Raw genomic sequence first — 27,890 nt, forward strand, 5'->3', positions numbered from 1 at the left:
AATGCGAGAGCTGCTGACGAGTTGGAAAATTATCACAACATCAAACCAGGACAATGGCAAAACGACAACCCGCTCATAGATGTGTTGGCGGATCTATCTTCGAACTCAATCAAAAAGGAAACAAATAACCAACGCGAATATCGTCGGGCCTACTTCAGCTTAGAAGCCGGGTCCGTGTCAAAAATTTAAGACATGATATATGATACTTATATGTGCAAGATTTTGTGCTGTGTGATAATAACAAACTGAAAATAGTATGCAATAATGAGTCACATCGAAATGAACACTTTCGAGGTTACACTTTCGAGATCTGATTGTAAAATTATGGATTCACCGAAAACCAACCTGATGGTAAGTGTCTCTGTCGTGAAGCTCTGTGTGTTCCATGTTGATTGCGTAATACTGTCGGGTTTGTCCGTGTTTGTACGTGTGGCCGGTTTGGATGTCGTGTTGTCACCGACGTTATGATCTTGGTAAAACATTTGACGCTTAGAAACCAACCAGTCCACGAATCGTCCCGGATCTTGATCCGGGTGTATTCGTGATGATCCGGAACTGCCGTAACCAACCGTGCTTAAATGAGACTGGGGCTTAATTTAAATGTCTAAACGTCGACTTCGGGAAGGTGAAGGCTGGAGCTGTCCCGGCAATCGGGTACTCCAATCATCTCTGAAACACATTTACGGACACATTAATACAGACCATCGTTAAATATATTCGTATTTCCACACCCAAGCGGTCTTAATAGTATAATTTTTAGTTTTAAATGAAAAGCACATTACACTGAAAATCTTAAACATATCGCGCAATATAAATAAAAAATAAAGCCATGCAACAGATGAAAAACGAATGTACTTTAGAATTGTTTATATTATTTTTTACTAGAGTTGCGACACCTTAAGGGGTTTCGCGGGATGGAATGAGTGGGAACTAAACAAATTTGGATTCAAAAATTTTGGGTAAGAAAATGTGGGAACACAAATTTTGGGTACTAAACAAATGTGGGTACGAAAATTTTGGTTACGAAAAAAATGTGGGTACGAAAATTGTGGGTACAATCGGTCAATGTTAAGGTTTTAGCATGGCGGACGCCGGACGGCGAAAAGACACGACACGACGCGATGAGCTGGCTATGACAATACCTCAGGTATTCTCCGAAAACAGCCGAGCGTATATGCATAAGTCAGTGAGTAATACTCAACAAGACTATTGTCAAGCAAATTTGTCCCCTACCGGCTCCACCATTGTCAGAATTTATTTTGTTTTTATTTATTGCCATACAAAACCAGAATTTTTGACGTAGGAACAAAATGAAATCACGTGCATAATGTCCTTATTGCCATCTATCCATGTTTCAAGTTTCATGAAAAAATATTAAGAACTTTTAAAGTTATCGCAGGATTCAGAAAAGTGTGACTGACTGACGGACCCACAAAGCGCAAACCACAAGTCCCCTCCGGTGAAACCGGTAGTGGACTAATAAAAGCTAGGCACGGCGTATAAAATCAGAACCACTGGGTCGAATCTGCTGAAACTTGGCCACATTATAGATTATAGTCCAAACAAGCTACAGAATTAGCGTTTTTGGACCTGACGGCGTAAAACATTAACCAATATAAATGGACAGCACAAAATGGGTCATTTTGTACAAAAAATGTAAACTTTAAGTGGCATTTAATGACCTTTAGACATCAGAAAATTGCAAATTTTTAATATTCTGCACACTTCGACTTGTTTTTTTTACAAATTTAGAAGCATTTATGCTTGGGATGTATATAAACCCTGTTATTCAGTGTCAAATTTGGCCAAAAATCACAATACAATCCCAAAAATGGCTAAGCAGCAATGCCCCTTTAACATTATTCCTTATATTTAATTGTATTGTTTAAAAAGATAACTGTGTATATTTAATCATAATGGCTCTGTTTATCACACATGATAGGGCACTGCTGGGGCTTGAACCCAGAACTCATCTCACATTGTAAGATGCGTTTTTCAATTAAACTACAATGACTGTATCTTGTGAAGTGGAGCCAACATACACCCACATACCGGTAAGTGAAAAAATCATTCTGTCCATATATTTGTACTGGGCGTTAGTGAAAGTGAAAGTCTTTTTCCAGGTTTTCCCTGATTTCCAGGTTGGCTGGGAACCATGTTTAACTATGATAAAATGTTCTTTAGATGCCATGTGTATTAATATATAGGTCTATTTTTCTGAGATATTAATGAAAATGCCTTTGGGTATGTGGCGAATATTTAAAAAATCTGCAACTTGATATATGGTGCTAACACGGTAAAATTGTATGAGCCCAAATTATAATAGATGAATGCCTATTATGCTTCTCTGCTTATACTATGACGACATGTTCATACAATGCCATTTTTATTAATATACATGTATATGCCAAATTTAATGAAAAAGACTTGAAAATGTGTGTCGCAAGATACCAAGTAAGAAAAAAATCAGCATTTTTATGTAGGGTCTTCACACGGTAAAATTATTTGTGCCCAAAATAATAATAGATGAATGCATATTAGGCCTCAATGTTGCTTATACTATGACGACTGGTTCATACGATGCCATTTTTATAAATATCTATGCCAAATTTAATGAAATAGACATGAAAATGTGTATCGCCAGGTACCAAGTAAGAAAAAAATCAGCATTTTTATCTGGGGTCTTCACACGGTTAAATTATTTGTGCACAAAAAATAATAGATGAATGCATATTAGGCTTCAATGTTGCTTATACTATGACTACTGGTTCATACGATGCCATTTTTATAAATATCTATGCCAAATTTAATGAAATAGACTTGAAAATGTGTGTCGCCAGGTACCAAATAAGAAAAAAATCAGCATTTTTATGTAGGGTCTTCACACAGTAAAATTATTTGTGCCCAAATAATAATAGATGAATGCATATTAGGCTTCAATGTTGCTTATACTATGACTACTGGTTCATACGATGCCAATTTTATAAATATCTATGCCAAATTTAATGAAATAGACTTGAAAATGTGTGTCGCCAGGTACCAAGTAAGAAAAAAATCAGCATTTTTATGTAGGGTCTTCACACAGTAAAATTATTTGTGCCCAAATAAGAATAGATGAATGCATATTAGGCTTCAATGTTGCTTATACTATGACTAATGGTTCATACGATACCATTTTTATAAATATCTATGCCAAATTTAATGAAATAGACTTGAAAATGTGATTAGCCAGGTACCAAGTAAGAAAAAAATCCGCATTTTTATGTAGGGTCTTCACACGGTAAAATTATTTGTTCCCAAATAATAATAGATGAATGCATATTAGGCTTCAATGTTGCTTAAACTATGATGATATGTTCATACAATGCCATTTTTATTAATATCTATGCCAAATTTAATGAAATAGACTTGAAAATGTGTGTCGCCAGGTAACAAATAAGAAAAAAATCAGCATTTTTATGTAGGATCTTCACACGGTAAAATTGTTTGTGCCCAAATAATAATAGATGAATGCATATTAGGCTTCAATGTTGCTTATACTATGACTACTGGTTCATACGATGCCATTTATTAAAATATATATGCCAAATTTAATGAAAAAGACTTGAAAATGTGTGTCGCCAGGTACCAAGTAAGAAAGAAATCAGCATTTTTATGTAGGGTCTTCACACAGTAAAATTATTTGTGCCCAATTAATAATAGATGAATGCATATTAGGCTTCAATGTTGCTTATACTATGACTACTGGTTCATATGATGCCATTTTTATAAATATCTATGCCAAATTTAATGAAATAGACTTGAAAATGTGTGTCGCCAGGTACCAAGTAAGAAAAAAATCAGCATTTTTATGTAGGGTCTTCACACAGTAAAATTATTTGTCCCCAAATAATAATAGATAAATGCATATTAGGTTTCAATGCAGGGTTGGCATATTGACCGGTCAATTGAGTATTGACCGGGCCGGCGGTCAATACCCGGTTAAAACCGGTCAATACTGGTCATTACTGGTCTTTACTGGTCGATTAAAAATTGTAGCATTTAAACATTACAAAGGAGCCATTTTATATTAAATCAATAATTATTCTGTAATTGATAAACTTTTTTCTGAGTTATTTATTTTTAAAAAAATCTTTAAAAAGCTGTAAAAAGTTACTTCTTAATTATTTATGGAAACAGCCTCAAATACATAAGGACTAAGGCAATATCTTTATCTCAGTGTATCACATCTGTTACTAATTAGCCGGATTTTACATAAATTCCAGGTTGATAAACACAACAAGGTAAAGGTACCTTGTAGTCGGTGAGATATAATAATAATACAGTTAGTAAGGCTCATACCCTGGGTACGGTAAATATACTAAAACGTACGCGGGAATTTTTTAACACTAAATCGGTTGTTGTCGGCTATTTTGTCAAAATTAATTATGTTTACATTTATGTCAATTTTCTGTTAAATGGCATTTATATTATCAAAACTCATTGTTAAAATCAATAATGTGATTTAATTTTAAATCTTAAATTGTTTAAAGTCGCGTCATTGTATGACGTCGTCAAGTATAATATTTTCCGCGACATCGCACGTTCACTTTTTACCGTCATAGATTTTTTAAAAGAAACATTATTTGGGTTGCAAGGTCCGTTAAATGGGGAACACCATATTCTGTCTTTATATTATGTTTTAACAATTAATTAATGCTGTGTAATAAATATTGTATAAGATATTTCGATATTTATTGAAAATGTTTCAAATTGTTATGTCAATTTTCTGTTAAATGGCATTTATATTATCAAAACTCATTGTTAATATCAATAATGTGATTTAATTTTAAATCTTAAATTGTTTAAAGTCGCGTCATTGTATGACGTCAAGTATAATATTTTCTGCAACATCGCACGTTCACTTTTTACCGTCATAGATTTTTTAAAAGAAACATTATTTGGTTTGCAAGGTCCGTTAAATGGGGAACACCATATTCTGTCTTTATATTATGTTTTAACAATTAATTAATGCTGTGTAATAAATATTGTATAAGATATTTCGATATTTATTGAAAATGTTTCAAATTGTTATTTATGAAACCTTTTATTCTAATGAGTGTATGCTATTATATTATACTTTGAATAGCATATCTGTTGTACTATAATCTTATTACTCCTTTTTTATTGTTAATTTCATTTATTGTAGAGAATGGTCAATGTTACATCTAGTTGCCAATGCTTGTCGTCAACGTTAGTCGTCAATGCTTGTAATCATTGTCGTCAATGTTAGTCGTCAATCCTTATCGTCATTATACATGAAGGAAATAAAAGCAGAAACAGAGACGTATTCTTGATTACTTGCTTATTCCTACGGCGTGACCTCTCAACACTCATACTAAAAAGCATGCTGATGCTGATTTTTTAAAAGAGAAGTTTGTTTAAGGTAAACAATATTGTTTTACGTTAATCGGTAGCATGTTTAACGCAGTGTTCTCCAGAAACATCTGAGAAGCCAGTTATATTTTCAAAGTAGCCGGCGATTAAGCAATAAAACATGTGCATTTGCACCATTTCAATTGATATTTTGGGGAAAAGTAGCCTGCATCTAGATTGAATGTAACCGGTGAAATCGCCGGCTGCCGGTGCTTCCAGAGACCACTGTTAACGACATCGGATTTTTATGCGGATATACAAATCAGATACAATCTAATATTTGCGGGTATGTTTATTTACCGTACCCGGGGTACATGTAAGTAAAATTAAGAGTACCCGGGGTACATGTACCGGTAAATAGTACCCAAGCCGAGTATGATCAATCGAGCCTTAGTAAGTGAGTGATGGTGTATGGGATAACATGCACTGAGGGTGTATATTTTTCACGAACAAGTCAATTGAAGGTGTTAGAGATGCATTGATCCATAAGATTAAAAAGGGTAATTAACCACGAGCTTATTAAAATTAAAATGATGACATTACATTGTACCAGCTGTTTATTGTTGTATACTGTAAGCTTGCAATATTTTAAATAATGTAAACAACTTACCTTGTATTAAGTTGGCACATTGTTGTCAGGTGTAGAAACTTTTTATACTTATTTCTGTTAAGTTGCACTGGCTGAACCAAAAGAATTATGTAGTCGTTTCTAAATAATCACGAAACAACCTACTAATGCTTATATGCTTGCCAGTTACTGAGTTTGTGCATTTCCATTCATTATCGGCCTTGGCAAACAGCGTAGAATCAGATGAGACACCGTGTGATGTCTGCTAGTGCTATTTCGTTACGCTGAAGATTTCCATATCCGCGTTTTTTTTTATGTCAAATGTTATGGTTTTTCAATAGATCGTATACTTATCTACAAAACAGCGAATTAGCGTTCACTTTACATCATTTCTGATGATCTTATTTTGTAAATAATTTCTGAGCGTTAATTCCTACGTTGCTATGTCGTCAGCCATTTTGAAGGTTGGTTTGTTTACTTTCGGTTTCCACTACAAACGAAATTAATTGATTTGCTGCTTGCGTTTATTTATTGATTAAATAATAAATTATTAAACCGTAATAATGTAATTGTCTGAATATCATTTATATTCAAGATATTATCGGATAAATAGAATACCATTCTAATACCAGTGTGTACTTACATTTATCTCGGAAAGCCTAGCCGTGTAAACCTTTCTTTAACTCGTCGCACTCAATACGTTGAATAACACATAGATTTATGTCATGTTCATTAAAAAACCACAATGTGCACAAAAGACATGCATGTGTACTACCGATTGATATTCAAACACAATTATTACGCCTTTGTTTATCGATTAAACGCCTAACTGAATTAATAACGCATAACGTCAGTTTCTTTGTTTCGTAGCAAGATGGAAGCTAGCCTAAGCGCTTTTCATGACGTCACGCGCGCGTGCCCTTTCCCATAAAAGATATTTAAACGCAAAATACTCGAAAACCTGATTTTTCCCAGGTATAACGCCTACGCCAACAGGTAGATCGAATTCTTGTCCATATACATGTCAAATGTCAGCAAACGTGCTGGGCCAGTATTCAAGACTCTCAAATCGCAGTGATTTGCTCCAACTTAACGAAACTTAGCCCCCTTTATCATTCGTTCGAATGAACGTCATCAATGATGACGTCCAATACATCACTCATTCCATACCAGAGTTGCGACACCTTAAGGGTTTCGCGGGATGGAATGAGTGGGGAGATCAAATCAAATTGAAAACCGATTATTTCGACCAAAAAATTGGGTACGAAAAACATTTGGGTACGAAAAAAATAAATGGGTAAGAATATACAAATGTGGGTACGAAAACGTTTGGATACGAAAAAAAATTGGGTACGAAAAAAATGGGAACCAAAAAATAATTGGGTATGAAAAAATTTGGGTACGAAAAATTTGGGTAGTAAAAAAATGGGAACGAAAAAAATTTGGGTACGAAAAAAATTGGGTACGAAAAATTTTGGGTTAAAAAAAAGAGTGGGTACGAAAAAGAGTGGGTACGAAAAAGTTTGGGTACAAAAAAAAGGGTATGAAAAAAAATTTGGGTACGAAAACATGTGGGTACGAAAAAAAATTGGGTACGAAAAAAATTTGGGTACGAAATAAATGGGTACGAAAAAAAAAATTGGGTACGAAAAAATTTGGGTACGAAAAAAATGGGTACGAAAAAAAAATTTGGTAGGAAAAAAATGGGTACAAAAAAAATTTGGGTACGAAAAACATTTGATTACGAAAAATATTTGGGTACGAAAAAAATGGGTACGAAAAAATATGTGGGTACAATGGGTTCATGTTAAGGTTTTAGCATGGCGGACGCTGGATGGCGAAAAGACACTTCATGACACAATGAGCTTGCTATGACAAAACCTCAGGTTTTGTTCGAAAACAGCCAAGCTCATATGCATAAATCAGTGAGTAATAGTACTTATACTCAATAAAAGCTAGGCACAGCGTATAAAATCAGAACCACTGGGCTGAATCTGCTGAAACTTGGTCGCATTATACATTATGGTCCAAACATGCTACAGAATGAGCGCTTCTGGACCTGACAGCGTAAAACATTAACCGATAATGGACAGCACAAAATGGGTTATTTTGTACAAAAAAAAAGTAAACTTCAAGTGGCATTTGATGACTTTTAGACATCAGAAAGTTGCAAATGTTTAATATTCTGCACACTTCGACTTGTTTTTTGTTTTTTTTACAAATTTAGAAGCATTTATCCTTGGGGTGTATATAAACCCTGTTATTCAATGTCAAAAATAGCTAAGCAGCAATTCCCCTTTAACATTATTCCTTATATTTAATTGTATTGTTTAAAAAGATAACTGTGTATATTTAATCATAATGGCTCCGTATTTCACACTTGATAGGCCACTGCTGGGGCTTGAACCCAGAACTCATCTCACATTGTAAGATGCATTTTTCAATTAAACTACAATGACTGTATCGTGTGAAGTGGAGCCAACATACACCCACATAAGTGAAAAAATCATTACGTCGATATATTTGTCCTGGGCGTTTCCCGACATGTCGCATAACTGTTTACAACAAAAGATGTATACATAGATAAATATACATACATGTAAATGGGAAAAAATGAACCATCTATTTTTAATTTTTGCTTCATATATACACATTTCCTAGCCATGATTTATAATTATATCATGTTGAAATCATTTTTAGACAGAATATTACTGAAACTGCAATAAACAATAAGATGGATAGATATAATGTTTACTTTTATCTAGTACAATGAACAAATGTTCTTCCGATGCCATTTTCACTAAGGTATAGGTATTGAATCCTGATATATATACGACTAAAAATGAACATCTAAACAGCAGTATTTTACATGAAGAGTACTCACAAAACCACAACAATAATACTCAATGAATGGGCTGTCCGAAATCCGAAAAATATGTACACTACAATAACAAGACGTTAATACAAAATATGCACGTTAACATTATTCAAGATATGAAAGCAATATATCAAGGGATATAGGAAATATTTGGGGTGGTACGCACACTTTAACAAAGAGTCAGTGTGCGAATTTCACATTTGAAACCACTAGCCCGTTCGGGCTACCAGATGGAATTTTTCACTAGCCCGAACCAAAGTTTACTAACCCGAACTGTTTATCACAAGTTTTTAAAATAAGTTTATATTTTTGCGGTTCTGGGTAGATTTTATTGCAGGTAGGGTGTAATTGATGAGGATTGCAACTAACAGTTGATCCCAATTAACTGGAAATGTTATTATAATATTTCATTTTCAATGACAAAATACGATTATAATATTTATGTATGACGATATTCGTCAATCAATACCTTACATGCAGTCAAGATGCAAAGGTTTATATCCAGTCTGTAAATAATTTTAGATGTCAATTGTCCCAAATTTGAAATCCGAAACATTTAGCCGAAAGTCTTAGGCCGTATGATAAAGCGAATAGAGGGCAGTGTCTCCTCCCCCTAGCTTACTGTTTTTTTTTATAGTCTTTCTAGGTCCAATTCTGGTGAGTACAATGTGAAAAATTATCAACCAGACCATCCGTAACATCGCATGTGTATTCATCATTCTAGATATTTTTTTATCAAGAATGTCGAAAATAAATTAAAATCGACAGATAATACCGTATCCGGAAACAACTGTCCAAAAACAATCAATGTAAGTCCTTGCACGTGAAATAAAATATGCATAACGTTTGACTGCCAAAACTGAAAACCAGTAAAAAGTAACCAAGCAACTACGCTATCAATATATAATTTGGTTGACATATTCTATTAAAATATGATATTGCAATGCGTTAATTCGTCAATAGATCATTACAAATCCAAGATGGCGGACATTTAAAACATTTGTAGACTTGTATGGTTTTCTGAAAGTACAGCAAATTGAACAACCTGGGTAGATCCGCATTTTATTTGCACGGTATCAAAAAAAAATTGTCATTCAAACTCTCGTCATGTCAACATAATCGGAAGGGTGAGGAAACGCGATACGAAGCTAAATAAACCCTGTAAGGTATGGTTCAAACGATGGATGAAAATAATATTTTTGAGCATTTTTAATTTCAAAAGTTCGAAAAATCAATAGCCCAATCGGGCTAGTACCCATTGAAATTCAGTAGCCCGAAACAAGATCAACTAGCTCCGGGCTAGTGCGAATTTCGAACATTGTAGAGTTATCAATAATATGCATATTCTACATGGAAAAAGTGTCATAATTCTTATAAAATGCAAGTGATACAGTTGTCTGCTCTTGTATTTAGGTTGGGGTCATGTTGGTTAAGAAATATGCAAAATATGGAAGCAATATGTCAAGGGACATAGGAAATATTTGGGGTGGTACGCAAACTATAACATTTGCACGCTAACGCCAATGCCGGGGTGAGTAGGATAGCTCCACTTTATATATTTCATATATAATAGTCGAGCTAAAAAGTAAATATACTATATTATTAACAACAAGCTTACCTCAATCACAACTTTAATGCAATGCTTATAACAATAAAGTTACAATGATATTTCATTGATTAAAACTAACTTATTACTATTGGTTGCCTGCACTGGCAACCATCTTTAGTATTTTGGTTGCCCAGATAAAGAATAACGAGCCCAGAAATATGTACATGTGTATATTATACTTTCTTTTAATAAAATAATAGATAAATAAATAAATTTGCTGACATTGCACTACTCAATGTTTGATGTTTTATTATGAGCCTGAATTTAATTATTTCCTATTCCTAAATAATGAATGTTATTTAACTAGTATTGATCCATGGTGGTCAATTGTTATTCAATTTTTATTGCACTGAATTGTTTTAAGCTTTAAAAAAAAAACAAGTTGCCCGGCCGGACTATCAACTTTGGAAATTGAGTTTCCCAGGCCAAAACTACTTGTCCTGGGCTCACGGGAAACCACTAATTTTCATCCCTGTATACCCTTTCATTTTCTGTTCTTCCATCCTATTCTCAAAATGAATTTTAAACCACAATACTTTATAATAACATTTGTATTGAATGCTAACCATATTATGACCCAAAAAACAATTTTACAAACCCGTAATCCAGTCGCAGCGAGTTTTTTTTATTTAGTTTACCATTATCAGTGTTCTCTGTAAGACCGGCAGCGGGCCATTTCGCCGGTTACATTTACTCTAGACGCCAACTACTTTCCCCAAGTATATCAAGTAAAATGTCACAAATGCTTTAGTTTTACTGCATTGTTGCTGGCCATATAACTGGCTACTCAATTTTTTTTGGAAAACACTGAATTATGCATGACAAACACACAAAACTTAAAATCTTAGATTTGTTTTTAAAATAAATTGACACTTACAGCTTGTCGCCATTAAAATCCCAAGATTCAAATAATGTTCCACGAGATACGTCAACAATTGCTTAATCAAATGAATGAAAAATAAAAGTAAACAAAGCCGGATTTTACATAAATTCCAGGTTGATAAACACAACAAGGTAAAGGTACCTTGTAGTCGGTGAGATATAATAATAATACAGTTAGTAAGGCTCGTACCCTGGGTACGGTAAATATACTAAAATGTACCCGGGAATTTTAACACTTAATCGGTTGTTGTCGGCTATTTTGTACAAATATTAATATATGGTCACATTTATGTCAATTTTCTGTTCAATGGCATTTATATTATCAAAACTCATTGTTAAATCATTAATGTGATTTAATTTTAAATCTTAAATTGTTAAAAGTCGCATCATTGTATGACGTCGTCAAGTATAATATTTTCCGCGACGTTGCACATTAACTTTTTACCGCCATAGATTTTTTTAAAGAAACATTATTTGGTTTGCGAGGTCAGGGGTCAGATCAAAATTCCAAATAGTGCAGGGTCGCACATAATGCTCATAGCTACCATGTGTTTAAGTTTCATGGTTCTAGTGCTTATGGTGTAAGAGATAGTGGCTAGGACAGACGGACAGACTGATGGTGGAGATAACCACAATGAACCTGTTAACAGCCAACTAACGCTGCCAACAAAGCACAAGCTTTACGTGTCAGGATGTGGCACTATCTATACAAACTGCATAAGAAATAACAAGACGCTTAGGGTTTGAGGGACACCAAACCTGATTATGAGTCTTCCACACCTTAAGCATCTTAACCCTTTGCATGCTGGGAAATTTGTCGTCTGCTAAAATGTCGTCTGCTGAATTTCTAAAATTAGCATTTTCTTCGATTTTTTATCAAAGAATACTATCAGAATAGCAAACAGTTTGGATCCTGATGAGACGCCACGTTGTGTGGCGTCTCATCTGGATCCAAACTGTTTTCAAAGGCCTTTAAAATTCGGTTCCCGCACTGAAAGGGTTAAATATACTTATTTGCTTGTGTACATGTACCTGATAATAAATTATTATTATTACCTGTTTTGGCATCAACAAGCTTTATCAATTGGCCCTCAAATTTTGCACATAAACGCTACACGATCAACCAATATGCCTTTTCATTTCAAGTTGGAAAGCAATTTAGCCCTTATTCGGCCATAATAGGGTGGAGGATCAATTTAAAATACAACTATTCCAGATACAAAAATATTAATTCATTTATTTAATGCACTTATTTTCTTCTCTTTTGCTACTAAATGACCAGTCATATTTTGCACTAGCAGATGATATTTCTTTTTTTACATATGAAAGGTAAAAAGAAATTCAAGCAGCATTTTATAATATAAATTTAAAAATGCACTAAATCATGCACTTAAAAACAATATTATTGTGATTCTGTTATTTATAATCATATTAATAATGCCTCATTTTTCTCCATTTTATGGTTTACTATCTATTTTTTCCCAATTTTATGGTTTATCTTGCTTATTTTCTGAATTCAAAAGGCACTGGCTTAAAAAAACTGTCTATGCATGTAACTGTATATTGAAATCTCATTATGAGTGATTATAAATGCATGATAAAATTCTAACATGTTATGTTATAGATAAATCTATATTGTTGGTAATTTTTCCTAAACATTATTAGCCACCGTTGTGGTCAAACATATTTTTTGTTTTATTAATGACGTTGTTTCACAGATTACTGTAACAGAGCTACAGATTAGGTGCGCATTTGTGTAAATACCCAATGTAAAATTGCCGATTACGCATAGAAAAATAAAACCATGCGTTCCGAAACCCAATTGAAATTGTCGATTAGGCATATCATATTTTTCCTTTGCATATTGAGTAAATCTGTCCCGGAAATACCCTCGTCCGAAATACCCGGATTCTTTCCGCTTTGTCCAAGCGCTTTCAGTATACGTGTTATTGTTGTGAAAATGTAGATGTTAATGTTATACTTGTTATGTACAAACTGACTTAAAATAAAATTTGTATTTGTATATTTGTATACCATGTGCTCAAGTGTTTTCAAATTCAGAATGACATTTCCCGGTATTTTAGAATATTCTGGCTTGTGTTGTTAACAAATTGTAGTGTAAATACAAACTCAAAGTAAATATTTAAAACTACCCGATTCACACTGAAATCAGTTTTATAATCCACCAGACGTATGTTGTTAATCACAAATAATAGATTTCAGAAAACAAAGGCAATGTTTACAATATTAGCAAAAGATGTCAAGGATGATCCGACAGTATCCAAATGAAAACTAGTCTTGGACAAAGCGACAATGGCTTCAAAATTGTGAATTTCAGACTGATGAGAGTTATTTTCATCTATTGTTAGATGCATTTGAAACATTTAAACCTTAAAACATTCCTCGATGCAGTAATTTATATTCATTCACCAATATATGTAGAAATGTATCCAAGAAAATGAGTATTCTTTGATTTATAGCGTGACATAAATATGTTACGACTCTGGTTGACTTTCGATACAGAGTTGGCTTCAGAGTACAGGTATGTCAATACCATATAAATTGTACGCTGAAGTTTCTTTAGCTAATATTTTTCTAATGTTGACAGACCATTGACATTGCTGGGGTTTGTTGATTTAAAGACTTATTATCATCACGGGCAGAAAAACATTATTGACATTAAACAGCGCGTCATTAATTAGACATCAGCTGCACAACTGTATGGTAAAAGGTAAATATGTATCTTAATAATTATGTTGACAACTAGCTTACGTAGCAACGTCCGAAAATATGAAATATCCGACATGTATTTCAATATTTAAAATTCAAGATATAATGACGACTGAACTGTTTTACTTTAAGGAAAAAACGGTAAAACTATGTTGAAAATGAAACACAACAAACTAAATACTTATCTGTTACGGCTAAACGACTAATTATCCCAATATAACACTGTCATTGAATCGCACATTTCAATTATAATTATTCCCCTTGAAAGTTAATGCATATTGATATAACGAATTCATCAAACGTTATCAAACATTAGTAATTTGAATTGCATCGGATTCGCACAATATTATGTGGATGTAAATCCGATCCGGTTGTTGTTTATGTGTCAAGCTCATTTTGTCAGTGACTGAGTGAGATATAATAAATTTCTTCCGTAGTAAAATCTACTGTAAAGTACACAATGATACTTACGTAATTCTGTCGTATCCGTCTGAATAAGCATCCGCTGCACAAAATATAGACATTTGTATTAATGATAATTAAACACAATCATATTTTCTGTGTTTATTGAATTAATAACACTGAGTTTCTTTGTCGCGTTACAAGATGGCGGATGTCTAACGCTGTTTGTGAAGTGACGTCACAATGTTTATCTGTGCGCGTGCCCTTTCCCATAAAAGTATTTAAACACAAAATACTCGAAAAGTTGTTTTTTCCCAGATATGACGACAACGCCAACAGGTAGATCGCATTCTGGTTCATATACATGTCAAATTTCAGCAAACGTGTTCGGCCAGTTTTCAAGAAACTCAAATCGCGGTGATTCTCGCCACCTTAACTCAACTTTGCCCCCTTTATCATTCGTTCGATTGAACGTCATCAATGATGACGTCCAATACATCACTCATTCCATACTCAATAACCAGAGTTGCGACACCTTAAGGGTTTCGCGGGATGGAATGAGTGGGGAGATCAAATCAAATTGAAAACCGATTATTTCGACCAAAAAATTGGGTACGAAAAACATTTGGGTACGAAAAAAATAAATGGGTAAGAATATACAAATGTGGGTACGAAAACGTTTGGATACGAAAAAAAATTGGGTACGAAAAAAATGGGAACCAAAAAATAATTGGGTATGAAAAAATTTGGGTACGAAAAATTTGGGTAGTAAAAAAATGGGAACGAAAAAAATTTGGGTACGAAAAAAATTGGGTACGAAAAATTTTGGGTTAAAAAAAAAGAGTGGGTACGAAAAAGAGTGGGTACGAAAAAGTTTGGGTACAAAAAAAAGGGTATGAAAAAAAATTTGGGTACGAAAACATGTGGGTACGAAAAAAAATTGGGTACGAAAAAAATTTGGGTACGAAATAAATGGGTACGAAAAAAAAAATTGGGTACGAAAAAATTTGGGTACGAAAAAAATGGGTACGAAAAAAAAATTTGGTAGGAAAAAAATGGGTACAAAAAAAATTTGGGTATGAAAAACATTTGATTACGAAAAATATTTGGGTACGAAAAAAATGGGTACGAAAAAATATGTGGGTACAATGGGTTCATGTTAAGGTTTTAGCATGGCGGACGCTGGATGGCGAAAAGACACTTCATGACACAATGAGCTTGCTATGACAAAACCTCAGGTTTTGTTCGAAAACAGCCAAGCTCATATGCATAAATCAGTGAGTAATAGTACTTATACTCAATAAAAGCTAGGCACAGCGTATAAAATCAGAACCACTGGGCTGAATCTGCTGAAACTTGGTCGCATTATACATTATGGTCCAAACATGCTACAGAATGAGCGCTTCTGGACCTGACAGCGTAAAACATTAACCGATAATGGACAGCACAAAATGGGTTATTTTGTACAAAAAAAAAGTAAACTTCAAGTGGCATTTGATGACTTTTAGACATCAGAAAGTTGCAAATGTTTAATATTCTGCACACTTCGACTTGTTTTTTGTTTTTTTTTACAAATTTAGAAGCATTTATCCTTGGGGTGTATATAAACCCTGTTATTCAATGTCAAAAATAGCTAAGCAGCAATTCCCCTTTAACATTATTCCTTATATTTAATTGTATTGTTTAAAAAGATAACTGTGTATATTTAATCATAATGGCTCCGTATTTCACACTTGATAGGCCACTGCTGGGGCTTGAACCCAGAACTCATCTCACATTGTAAGATGCATTTTTCAATTAAACTACAATGACTGTATCGTGTGAAGTGGAGCCAACATACACCCACATAAGTGAAAAAATCATTACGTCGATATATTTGTCCTGGGCGTTTCCCGACATGTCGCATAACTGTTTACAACAAAAGATGTATACATAGATAAATATACATACATGTAAATGGGAAAAAATGAACCATCTATTTTTAATTTTTGCTTCATATATACACATTTCCTAGCCATGATTTATAATTATATCATGTTGAAATCATTTTTAGACAGAATATTACTGAAACTGCAATAAACAATAAGATGGATAGATATAATGTTTACTTTTATCTAGTACAATGAACAAATGTTCTTCCGATGCCATTTTCACTAAGGTATAGGTATTGAATCCTGATATATATACGACTAAAAATGAACATCTAAACAGCAGTATTTTACATGAAGAGTACTCACAAAACCACAACAATAATACTCAATGAATGGGCTGTCCGAAATCCGAAAAATATGTACACTACAATAACAAGACGTTAATACAAAATATGCACGTTAACATTATTCAAGATATGAAAGCAATATATCAAGGGATATAGGAAATATTTGGGGTGGTACGCACACTTTAACAAAGAGTCAGTGTGCGAATTTCACATTTGAAACCACTAGCCCGTTCGGGCTACCAGATGGAATTTTTCACTAGCCCGAACCAAAGTTTACTAACCCGAACTGTTTATCACAAGTTTTTAAAATAAGTTTATATTTTTGCGGTTCTGGGTAGATTTTATTGCAGGTAGGGTGTAATTGATGAGGATTGCAACTAACAGTTGATCCCAATTAACTGGAAATGTTATTATAATATTTCATTTTCAATGACAAAATACGATTATAATATTTATGTATGACGATATTCGTCAATCAATACCTTACATGCAGTCAAGATGCAAAGGTTTATATCCAGTCTGTAAATAATTTTAGATGTCAATTGTCCCAAATTTGAAATCCGAAACATTTAGCCGAAAGTCTTAGGCCGTATGATAAAGCGAATAGAGGGCAGTGTCTCCTCCCCCTAGCTTACTGTTTTTTTTTATAGTCTTTCTAGGTCCAATTCTGGTGAGTACAATGTGAAAAATTATCAACCAGACCATCCGTAACATCGCATGTGTATTCATCATTCTAGATATTTTTTTATCAAGAATGTCGAAAATAAATTAAAATCGACAGATAATACCGTATCCGGAAACAACTGTCCAAAAACAATCAATGTAAGTCCTTGCACGTGAAATAAAATATGCATAACGTTTGACTGCCAAAACTGAAAACCAGTAAAAAGTAACCAAGCAACTACGCTATCAATATATAATTTGGTTGACATATTCTATTAAAATATGATATTGCAATGCGTTAATTCGTCAATAGATCATTACAAATCCAAGATGGCGGACATTTAAAACATTTGTAGACTTGTATGGTTTTCTGAAAGTACAGCGAATTGAACAACCTGGGTAGATCCGCATTTTATTTGCACGGTATCAAAAAAAAATTGTCATTCAAACTCTCGTCATGTCAACATAATCGGAAGGGTGAGGAAACGCGATACGAAGCTAAATAAACCCTGTAAGGTATGGTTCAAACGATGGATGAAAATAATATTTTTGAGCATTTTTAATTTCAAAAGTTCGAAAAATCAATAGCCCAATCGGGCTAGTACTCATTGAAATTCAGTAGCCCGAAACAAGATCAACTAGCTCCGGGCTAGTGCGAATTTCGAACATTGTAGAGTTATCAATAATATGCATATTCTACATGGAAAAAGTGTCATAATTCTTATAAAATGCAAGTGATACAGTTGTCTGCTCTTGTATTTAGGTTGGGGTCATGTTGGTTAAGAAATATGCAAAATATGGAAGCAATATGTCAAGGGACATAGGAAATATTTGGGGTGGTACGCAAACTATAACATTTGCACGCTAACGCCAATGCCGGGGTGAGTAGGATAGCTCCACTTTATATATTTCATATATAATAGTCGAGCTAAAAAGTAAATATACTATATTATTAACAACAAGCTTACCTCAATCACAACTTTAATGCAATGCTTATAACAATAAAGTTACAATGATATTTCATTGATTAAAACTAACTTATTACTATTGGTTGCCTGCACTGGCAACCATCTTTAGTATTTTGGTTGCCCAGATAAAGAATAACGAGCCCAGAAATATGTACATGTGTATATTATACTTTCTTTTAATAAAATAATAGATAAATAAATAAATTTGCTGACATTGCACTACTCAATGTTTGATGTTTTATTATGAGCCTGAATTTAATTATTTCCTATTCCTAAATAATGAATGTTATTTAACTAGTATTGATCCATGGTGGTCAATTGTTATTCAATTTTTATTGCACTGAATTGTTTTAAGCTTTAAAAAAAAAACAAGTTGCCCGGCCGGACTATCAACTTTGGAAATTGAGTTGCCCAGGCCAAAACTACTTGTCCTGGGCTCACAGGAAACCACTAATTTTCATCCCTGTATACCCTTTCATTTTCTGTTCTTCCATCCTATTCTCAAAATGAATTTTAAACCACAATACTTTATAATAACATTTGTATTGAATGCTAACCATATTATGACCCAAAAAACAATTTTACAAACCCGTAATCCAGTCGCAGCGAGTTTTTTTTATTTAGTTTACCATTATCAGTGTTCTCTGTAAGACCGGCAGCGGGCCATTTCGCCGGTTACATTTACTCTAGACGCCAACTACTTTCCCCAAGTATATCAAGTAAAATGTCACAAATGCTTTAGTTTTACTGCATTGTTGCTGGCCATATAACTGGCTACTCAATTTTTTTTGGAAAACACTGAATTATGCATGACAAACACACAAAACTTAAAATCTTAGATTTGTTTTTAAAATAAATTGACACTTACAGCTTGTCGCCATTAAAATCCCAAGATTCAAATAATGTTCCACGAGATACGTCAACAATTGCTTAATCAAATGAATGAAAAATAAAAGTAAACAAAGCCGGATTTTACATAAATTCCAGGTTGATAAACACAACAAGGTAAAGGTACCTTGTAGTCGGTGAGATATAATAATAATACAGTTAGTAAGGCTCGTACCCTGGGTACGGTAAATATACTAAAATGTACCCGGGAATTTTAACACTTAATCGGTTGTTGTCGGCTATTTTGTACAAATATTAATATATGGTCACATTTATGTCAATTTTCTGTTCAATGGCATTTATATTATCAAAACTCATTGTTAAATCATTAATGTGATTTAATTTTAAATCTTAAATTGTTAAAAGTCGCATCATTGTATGACGTCGTCAAGTATAATATTTTCCGCGACGTTGCACATTAACTTTTTACCGCCATAGATTTTTTTAAAGAAACATTATTTGGTTTGCGAGGTCAGGGGTCAGATCAAAATTCCAAATAGTGCAGGGTCGCACATAATGCTCATAGCTACCATGTGTTTAAGTTTCATGGTTCTAGTGCTTATGGTGTAAGAGATAGTGGCTAGGACAGACGGACAGACTGATGGTGGAGATAACCACAATGAACCTGTTAACAGCCAACTAACGCTGCCAACAAAGCACAAGCTTTACGTGTCAGGATGTGGCACTATCTATACAAACTGCATAAGAAATAACAAGACGCTTAGGGTTTGAGGGACACCAAACCTGATTATGAGTCTTCCACACCTTAAGCATCTTAACCCTTTGCATGCTGGGAAATTTGTCGTCTGCTAAAATGTCGTCTGCTGAATTTCTAAAATTAGCATTTTCTTCGATTTTTTATCAAAGAATACTATCAGAATAGCAAACAGTTTGGATCCTGATGAGACGCCACGTTGTGTGGCGTCTCATCTGGATCCAAACTGTTTTCAAAGGCCTTTAAAATTCGGTTCCCGCACTGAAAGGGTTAAATATACTTATTTGCTTGTGTACATGTACCTGATAATAAATTATTATTATTACCTGTTTTGGCATCAACAAGCTTTATCAATTGGCCCTCAAATTTTGCACATAAACGCTACACGATCAACCAATATGCCTTTTCATTTCAAGTTGGAAAGCAATTTAGCCCTTATTCGGCCATAATAGGGTGGAGGATCAATTTAAAATACAACTATTCCAGATACAAAAATATTAATTCATTTATTTAATGCACTTATTTTCTTCTCTTTTGCTACTAAATGACCAGTCATATTTTGCACTAGCAGATGATATTTCTTTTTTTACATATGAAAGGTAAAAAGAAATTCAAGCAGCATTTTATAATATAAATTTAAAAATGCACTAAATCATGCACTTAAAAACAATATTATTGTGATTCTGTTATTTATAATCATATTAATAATGCCTCATTTTTCTCCATTTTATGGTTTACTATCTATTTTTCCCAATTTTATGGTTTATCTTGCTTATTTTCTGAATTCAAAAGGCACTGGCTTAAAAAAACTGTCTATGCATGTAACTGTATATTGAAATCTCATTATGAGTGATTATAAATGCATGATAAAATTCTAACATGTTATGTTATAGATAAATCTATATTGTTGGTAATTTTTCCTAAACATTATTAGCCACCGTTGTGGTCAAACATATTTTTTGTTTTATTAATGACGTTGTTTCACAGATTACTGTAACAGAGCTACAGATTAGGTGCGCATTTGTGTAAATACCCAATGTAAAATTGCCGATTACGCATAGAAAAATAAAACCATGCGTTCCGAAACCCAATTGAAATTGTCGATTAGGCATATCATATTTTTCCTTTGCATATTGAGTAAATCTGTCCCGGAAATACCCTCGTCCGAAATACCCGGATTCTTTCCGCTTTGTCCAAGCGCTTTCAGTATACGTGTTATTGTTGTGAAAATGTAGATGTTAATGTTATACTTGTTATGTACAAACTGACTTAAAATAAAATTTGTATTTGTATATTTGTATACCATGTGCTCAAGTGTTTTCAAATTCAGAATGACATTTCCCGGTATTTTAGAATATTCTGGCTTGTGTTGTTAACAAATTGTAGTGTAAATACAAACTCAAAGTAAATATTTAAAACTACCCGATTCACACTGAAATCAGTTTTATAATCCACCAGACGTATGTTGTTAATCACAAATAATAGATTTCAGAAAACAAAGGCAATGTTTACAATATTAGCAAAAGATGTCAAGGATGATCCGACAGTATCCAAATGAAAACTAGTCTTGGACAAAGCGACAATGGCTTCAAAATTGTGAATTTCAGACTGATGAGAGTTATTTTCATCTATTGTTAGATGCATTTGAAACATTTAAACCTTAAAACATTCCTCGATGCAGTAATTTATATTCATTCACCAATATATGTAGAAATGTATCCAAGAAAATGAGTATTCTTTGATTTATAGCGTGACATAAATATGTTACGACTCTGGTTGACTTTCGATACAGAGTTGGCTTCAGAGTACAGGTATGTCAATACCATATAAATTGTACGCTGAAGTTTCTTTAGCTAATATTTTTCTAATGTTGACAGACCATTGACATTGCTGGGGTTTGTTGATTTAAAGACTTATTATCATCACGGGCAGAAAAACATTATTGACATTAAACAGCGCGTCATTAATTAGACATCAGCTGCACAACTGTATGGTAAAAGGTAAATATGTATCTTAATAATTATGTTGACAACTAGCTTACGTAGCAACGTCCGAAAATATGAAATATCCGACATGTATTTCAATATTTAAAATTCAAGATATAATGACGACTGAACTGTTTTACTTTAAGGAAAAAACGGTAAAACTATGTTGAAAATGAAACACAACAAACTAAATACTTATCTGTTATGGCTAAACGACTAATTATCCCAATATAACACTGTCATTGAATCGCACATTTCAATTATAATTATTCCCCTTGAAAGTTAATGCATATTGATATAACGAATTCATCAAACGTTATCAAACATTAGTAATTTGAATTGCATCGGATTCGCACAATATTATGTGGATGTAAATCCGATCCGGTTGTTGTTTATGTGTCAAGCTCATTTTGTCAGTGACTGAGTGAGATATAATAAATTTCTTCCGTAGTAAAATCTACTGTAAAGTACACAATGATACTTACGTAATTCTGTCGTATCCGTCTGAATAAACATCCGCTGCACAAAATATAGACATTTGTATTAATGATAATTAAACACAATCATATTGTCTGTGTTTATTGAATTAATAACACTGAGTTTCTTTGTCGCGTTACAAGATGGCGGATGTCTAACGCTGTTTGTGAAGTGACGTCACAATGTTTATCTGTGCGCGTGCCCTTTCCCATAAAAGTATTTAAACACAAAATACTCGAAAAGTTGTTTTTTCCCAGATATGACGACAACGCCAACAGGTAGATCGCATTCTGGTTCATATACATGTCAAATTTCAGCAAACGTGTTCGGCCAGTTTTCAAGAAACTCAAATCGCGGTGATTCTCGCCACCTTAACTCAACTTAGCCCCCTTTATCATTCGTTCGATTGAACGTCATCAATGATGACGTCCAATACATCACTCATTCCATAAATGCTTCACGCATTAATTGTATATGATTACTCATTTCGAATGAACCACGCGTACCTAAGAATTCCTTCACTGTCCTTGGTGATCTGCGAATCTTGACGGCGGGCGTTGGGACCCACGCGGAATGGTTAACGTTGTCGACGACATCCATTTCAAACAGGCTAGCCTTCACTGCGCTCTCGGCAAAAGCTGAAAATTGGTGCCAAACAATGTCAACATTTTAAGTCGATACAGTTTCACATGGTAAAGTGGATATGGTGTACACCTCCCGACCGTATAATCCTAGATGTGATTCCCACTTATGGGTCTCTAGATCCGAGCCGCGTTCTCCAAAAACTGGGCTTAATGCATTTGCGTAAATTGTCGTCCTGGCTTTGCCAGTGTATTCCGCATCGACAAATCAGGGACGACGCGTTTCGCTTTTATGGAATTTTACGTTCAAAGAAGTATATTCTTGGCGACAATCCAGTTCAGACGAGAGTTACGTCCCTGATAAGCCACTGCAGTACACACAGGCTAAACTGGGAAAAAACTTAACGTACTCGCATTAAGCCTAGTTTTTCAAAACCGAGGCTCCTCTCTAAGACACGCAGCACTAGTGCTCCAAGTTGTGCAAAGAGCTGGAAGGTTTCTTGACAAGGGCCTGAACTCAGATGCGATCAAGCACAACTATAAAATGACATTCATTTATGCATATTTGTGATATAAGTTCCAAAAATAGGTGGACAAAAATACCATATATGTTTAGAAATAAAAGAAATGTTCTTGTCAATTTTATTTGCCTTGGCAGGAAAGATACGAAGAACTAATGAACTAATGTCCAGTTTTCGATTTTTTAGTAAAATGTTTCCTTTGTTTAAAGTAACACAACAGTGTGTTACCATCAATAATTTCATCGCATAATTATGCCAAAAAATCTTACCGCTTAACACGCTTGAAGATACGGAAACGTTGTCGGTTTCCTTGACAACCTGTTCGTAGGTGATGTCGAAATTGTCGCCCTGTTCCTTCAGGACGATCTCGGATGACGCCTTGATGACGTTCATGGCGTTTGATTCTTTGATGATGTCGGTATCAATGACAACGCGTTCGTTGGTGTTGTCGGTATCAATGACCACGCGTTCGTTGGTGTCGGTATCAATGACCACCCGTTCGTCGGTGGTGTCGGTATCAATGACCACGCGTTCGTTGGTATTGTCGGTATCAATGACCACCCGTTCGTCGGTGGTGTCGGTATCAATGACCACCCGTTCGTTGGTGGTGTGGTTATCAATGACAACGTTATCGTTGTTGGTTTCGGTATCAATGACCACCCGTTCGTTGGTGCTGTCGGTATCAATGACCACGTGTTCGTTGGTGGTGTCGGTATCAATGACCACGTATTCGTTGTTGGTGTCGGTAACAATGATCACGCATTCGTTGGTGGTGTCGGTATCAATGACAACCTGTTCTTTTGTGGTGTCGGTACCAATGACAACGTTTTCGTTGGTGGTGTCGGTATCCTTGATAACTTGTTCGTCGGTTGTTTCCACATTGCTGTCGTGTCTCTTCAGCAAGTTCTCCGCTGACTCTTTCATTTGGCAAGTAAAGCTGGCTTCCCTGATCAGATGTGCCACAGAGTTGCGGATGACTGTAGTCACGAATTCATCTGATTGAAAAAAAAGAACGGTTTAATTATAAAAGAAGGCAAGCTATTACAAACATAATGCATTTGATTTTATTATACACTCGATGTTATCGTCAATAATTTAAAACAACAACAACAGCAACGAGGACGACAATAATAATAAAATAATACTTATTATAATACTAATACTACAACTATTACTAGAACTAATAATAATAACAATTACACAAATAACAATTATAATAATAATAGCACACAAAATAATAATAGAAATAATTATAATAATAATAATAACAATAATAATACTATTATTATTATTAGTATAGTAATAACAATGATTATCATAAAGGTTATCATAATACTAGTTAATTAATTAATAATAAATGAAATTATAAACACCTAGTTCTTCTTCCTTGGAACGGATTGGAGTGGGTTCGTGAACAACGGCTTTGATTTTTTCCTGCCTTGAATCTAGAGAAAAACAATTTTTTATAATGTAAGTCATAATGCAACACCTGTTTTGAACCCCAAAAAATTAGCAAAAAGTTACTCTTAATATTATCGATCCAAAATCTATTTAGAATTCTTAAAAGCGATTCTTACCGCGACAATTTGGCGAAGAGTTCCGGTTGTTTTCGTCGTTTGAATTCTTTACAACTTGAGTCCGTTGAATCTCGGAACTTGCTTCTTCAGCATACAAGGAGGGTTGATAACCGTAGGTTGATTTCTTGACGACCTTCTTTTTAGGGACAGGACTGTCCGCTGCATGCTTGGACGTCTTTTTCGTGATTTCCATATCTCGGGTTCCAGTCTCATTGTGGAGTTGGTCGGCACGCAGGTCTCCCAGATGCTTGTTGTCACGGAAAAACTTCCTCTTGAAGTCATTTTTGAATTTCGCCATCTGGTATTTTGTAAATTTTAAGTACATATTCATGTAAACATCGTTTATAATAAAAATATAAATGAACATCAAATCGAAGGCAAGGAACGCACATGTTTTGTAATATCGTTACATGTAACCAAACACGGCTGGTCGCGATCGGGCAGTGCCTACTACAAGCGCCTCTTCTCCCAATAACATGCGTGAAACCTACAGCCCAGTAAGCAAACAGTAGGATACGAAAGCAGAAACTGATTCTGATAAACTTCTTATACACTTAATTATAATTCGGCCTCTTTCTGGAGCACCGGGGTCTCATGCATGTGCGTGGAGTGTCGTCCCAGAATAGCATGTGCTGCCCACACAGGATAATCAGGTACGTCACTTTCCGCCGAATTCGGATTTTCGCTAAGAAGAGACTTCCTTTATATTACAAGAAATATAAATGTACCATAAAAGCGAAAAGTGTCGACGTCCCAGATCTGACTGTGTGGACTGCACATGCTATTCTGGGACGACACTCCACGCACATGCATTAAAACCGTTTTCCCGGATCTATGTTCAATTATTTGTAACAAAAGCAATTGAATCGGTAAAATAATGCATAGTTTCTATGCACGCGGCAGCACGTGATGCATTTGAAGTACATCGAAATATCGCGCATATTTCGTAAATACTAATGTTTTCTAGCATGCATCGGAGTATTTTGGTACTTAATGGCTTTACATATTTTCAGTTTGATTGCATTAACCCATTTATGCCTAGCGGATTCTCCCATCCTTCTAAATTGGATCAATTTATTTCCAAAATTAGGGTTGTCTAGTATATTTATTTCTATATTTAGAAAATTTCGTACAGAAATTCCTTTCAGCAAACAGCGCAGACCCAGATGAGACGCCGCATCGTGCGGCGTCTTATCTGGGTCTACGCTGTTTACAAAAGCCTTTTTTCTAGACGCTAGGCATAAATGGGTTAATTCATTTAGTCAAAAAACTTAAGCAAATAAACTTATCGAGAAGTGTATGTTGGAAAACTGACAACAAAGCTGTGATAACATCCATAATACAAATATTCAGTAATGCAATTTTGAGTTGCTTTGAAACATTCCACCATTATGAATTACATCTTGCGCTTTCAAACAAATAAAGATGCATACAGTCTATAGTTTCAAGCAAAACCCTTGGTATTCTCGATATTAGTTTAATAATAATTTAATTTATAATAATATATGAACACAACCTGGCCTTGTATTGTGAAACAGCAAAAGGTCGGTTTTAACCATTAGTTTTAAACAAAAAAAATAAATCTGGTAGCAAAAAAGCGAGTCAATTTGTTTAATACATTACCCTGGCATTCATCGACTTCTTAAATTGCACGAGCCACCGGCAGCTGCCGGGCGGTAAACATCCTGACTTCCCCATATTTTTGCAGTTCAATGGAGTCTGTGTTGTTCAATGCACTAGCGAAGACGTGAAATGACGTCAAAGTGGAAGTGACGGTTGCTGTAATTGCGTTTCACGTACGCAAGTATTCTATTGGATAATAAAAACGGCATAAGCGTCATTTATTGGAAATAAAGTAATTTAAAGTAAAATAACTTATTTCATATTCTGTAACTAAGCCGATTCTGTTCCGAAAACTACATCAGAAACCACACCAAATTACTATATATATTCTATCAGGCCCAAGATGATTTTTTTTTCATTGTCATCTCCAAATATATCTTCAGGGTAGGCCTTTTTTGTACGTTAACTTTTTTACTATAAAAAAGATGTTTTCCACTTCCATAAGGTTTTCAAGAGACAGACATCTTCCAAGTCGAAATTTACCACATATTTCATTATGCTTAAAGTTATTTTTACGAATATGATAGGAAAAAGCAAATTGTTCGAAAACTCAACCTCAAAAAAAGCTTTGTGTGTGCAAAAATAATGGGTTCGGTCGAGTTAGTACAAGCAAAGCCCTTATTTTTGAAAAACTTACTTCATTATCGCGAGCAAATTATTACGCAATTTCAGTTGTCCTTAAATTCAAATCTTGGTTGCAAGAAACAACATAATTTTGCTGATCAAAAATTTTACTTAAAAACCCTGAAATTCTGAGCACAAAAAGGTTAAGCTCGTCACTTGGTGTATTTACTCGTTAATATAAATGTATAGTTTAATTAATAACTAGTGAGGATCTCTTCATACATTCCACCATTATGTTAGTTAACATCTAATATAAATATTTAGTAATATTAATGGGTAATCGCAACTTTGTTTTCTGCAATTCATACCGAATGACTTCAGTGCTTAGGTCATGCAAATTAGCAGCACTCATGACACAACGTGTTTAAATGCACAGCAGTTGCAATTAATTTCAGTGTGTTTTATTTTGTTACAAATTTATTTTCTTAAGAACAAGAGCTACGGTACACATACCACAAGGGGTATTTTAAGAATGCTTTAAGTAGTTGAAAAGACTGACCAAAGACATGCAATGATAACAAATACTAGTTCAAGGCGCCTAGCAGGGTCGATTTTTCATATCTAAA

The 27,890-nt window shown here is 34.3% G+C and overlaps 1 protein-coding gene across 1 annotated transcript; it reads right to left on the reverse strand.

Moving 5' to 3' along the window:
- Positions 1-140: 140 nt before the first annotated feature.
- LOC127856241 (uncharacterized) lies at positions 141-26,815 on the reverse strand. The gene is made up of 6 exons (XM_052392335.1): positions 26,701-26,815; positions 25,078-25,375; positions 24,874-24,945; positions 23,770-24,495; positions 22,905-23,036; positions 141-669 (listed from the first exon to the last, which is right to left on the reverse strand). The coding sequence occupies exons 1-6, from the start codon at positions 26,773-26,775 to the stop codon at positions 605-607; spliced, it is 1,368 nt and encodes a 455-aa protein (XP_052248295.1). The 5' UTR covers positions 26,776-26,815; the 3' UTR covers positions 141-604.
- Positions 26,816-27,890: the final 1,075 nt, after the last annotated feature.

Source organism: Dreissena polymorpha, chromosome 13 (assembly GCF_020536995.1).
Source record: "Dreissena polymorpha isolate Duluth1 chromosome 13, UMN_Dpol_1.0, whole genome shotgun sequence".
Taxonomy (NCBI): Eukaryota; Metazoa; Mollusca; class Bivalvia; order Myida; family Dreissenidae; genus Dreissena; species Dreissena polymorpha.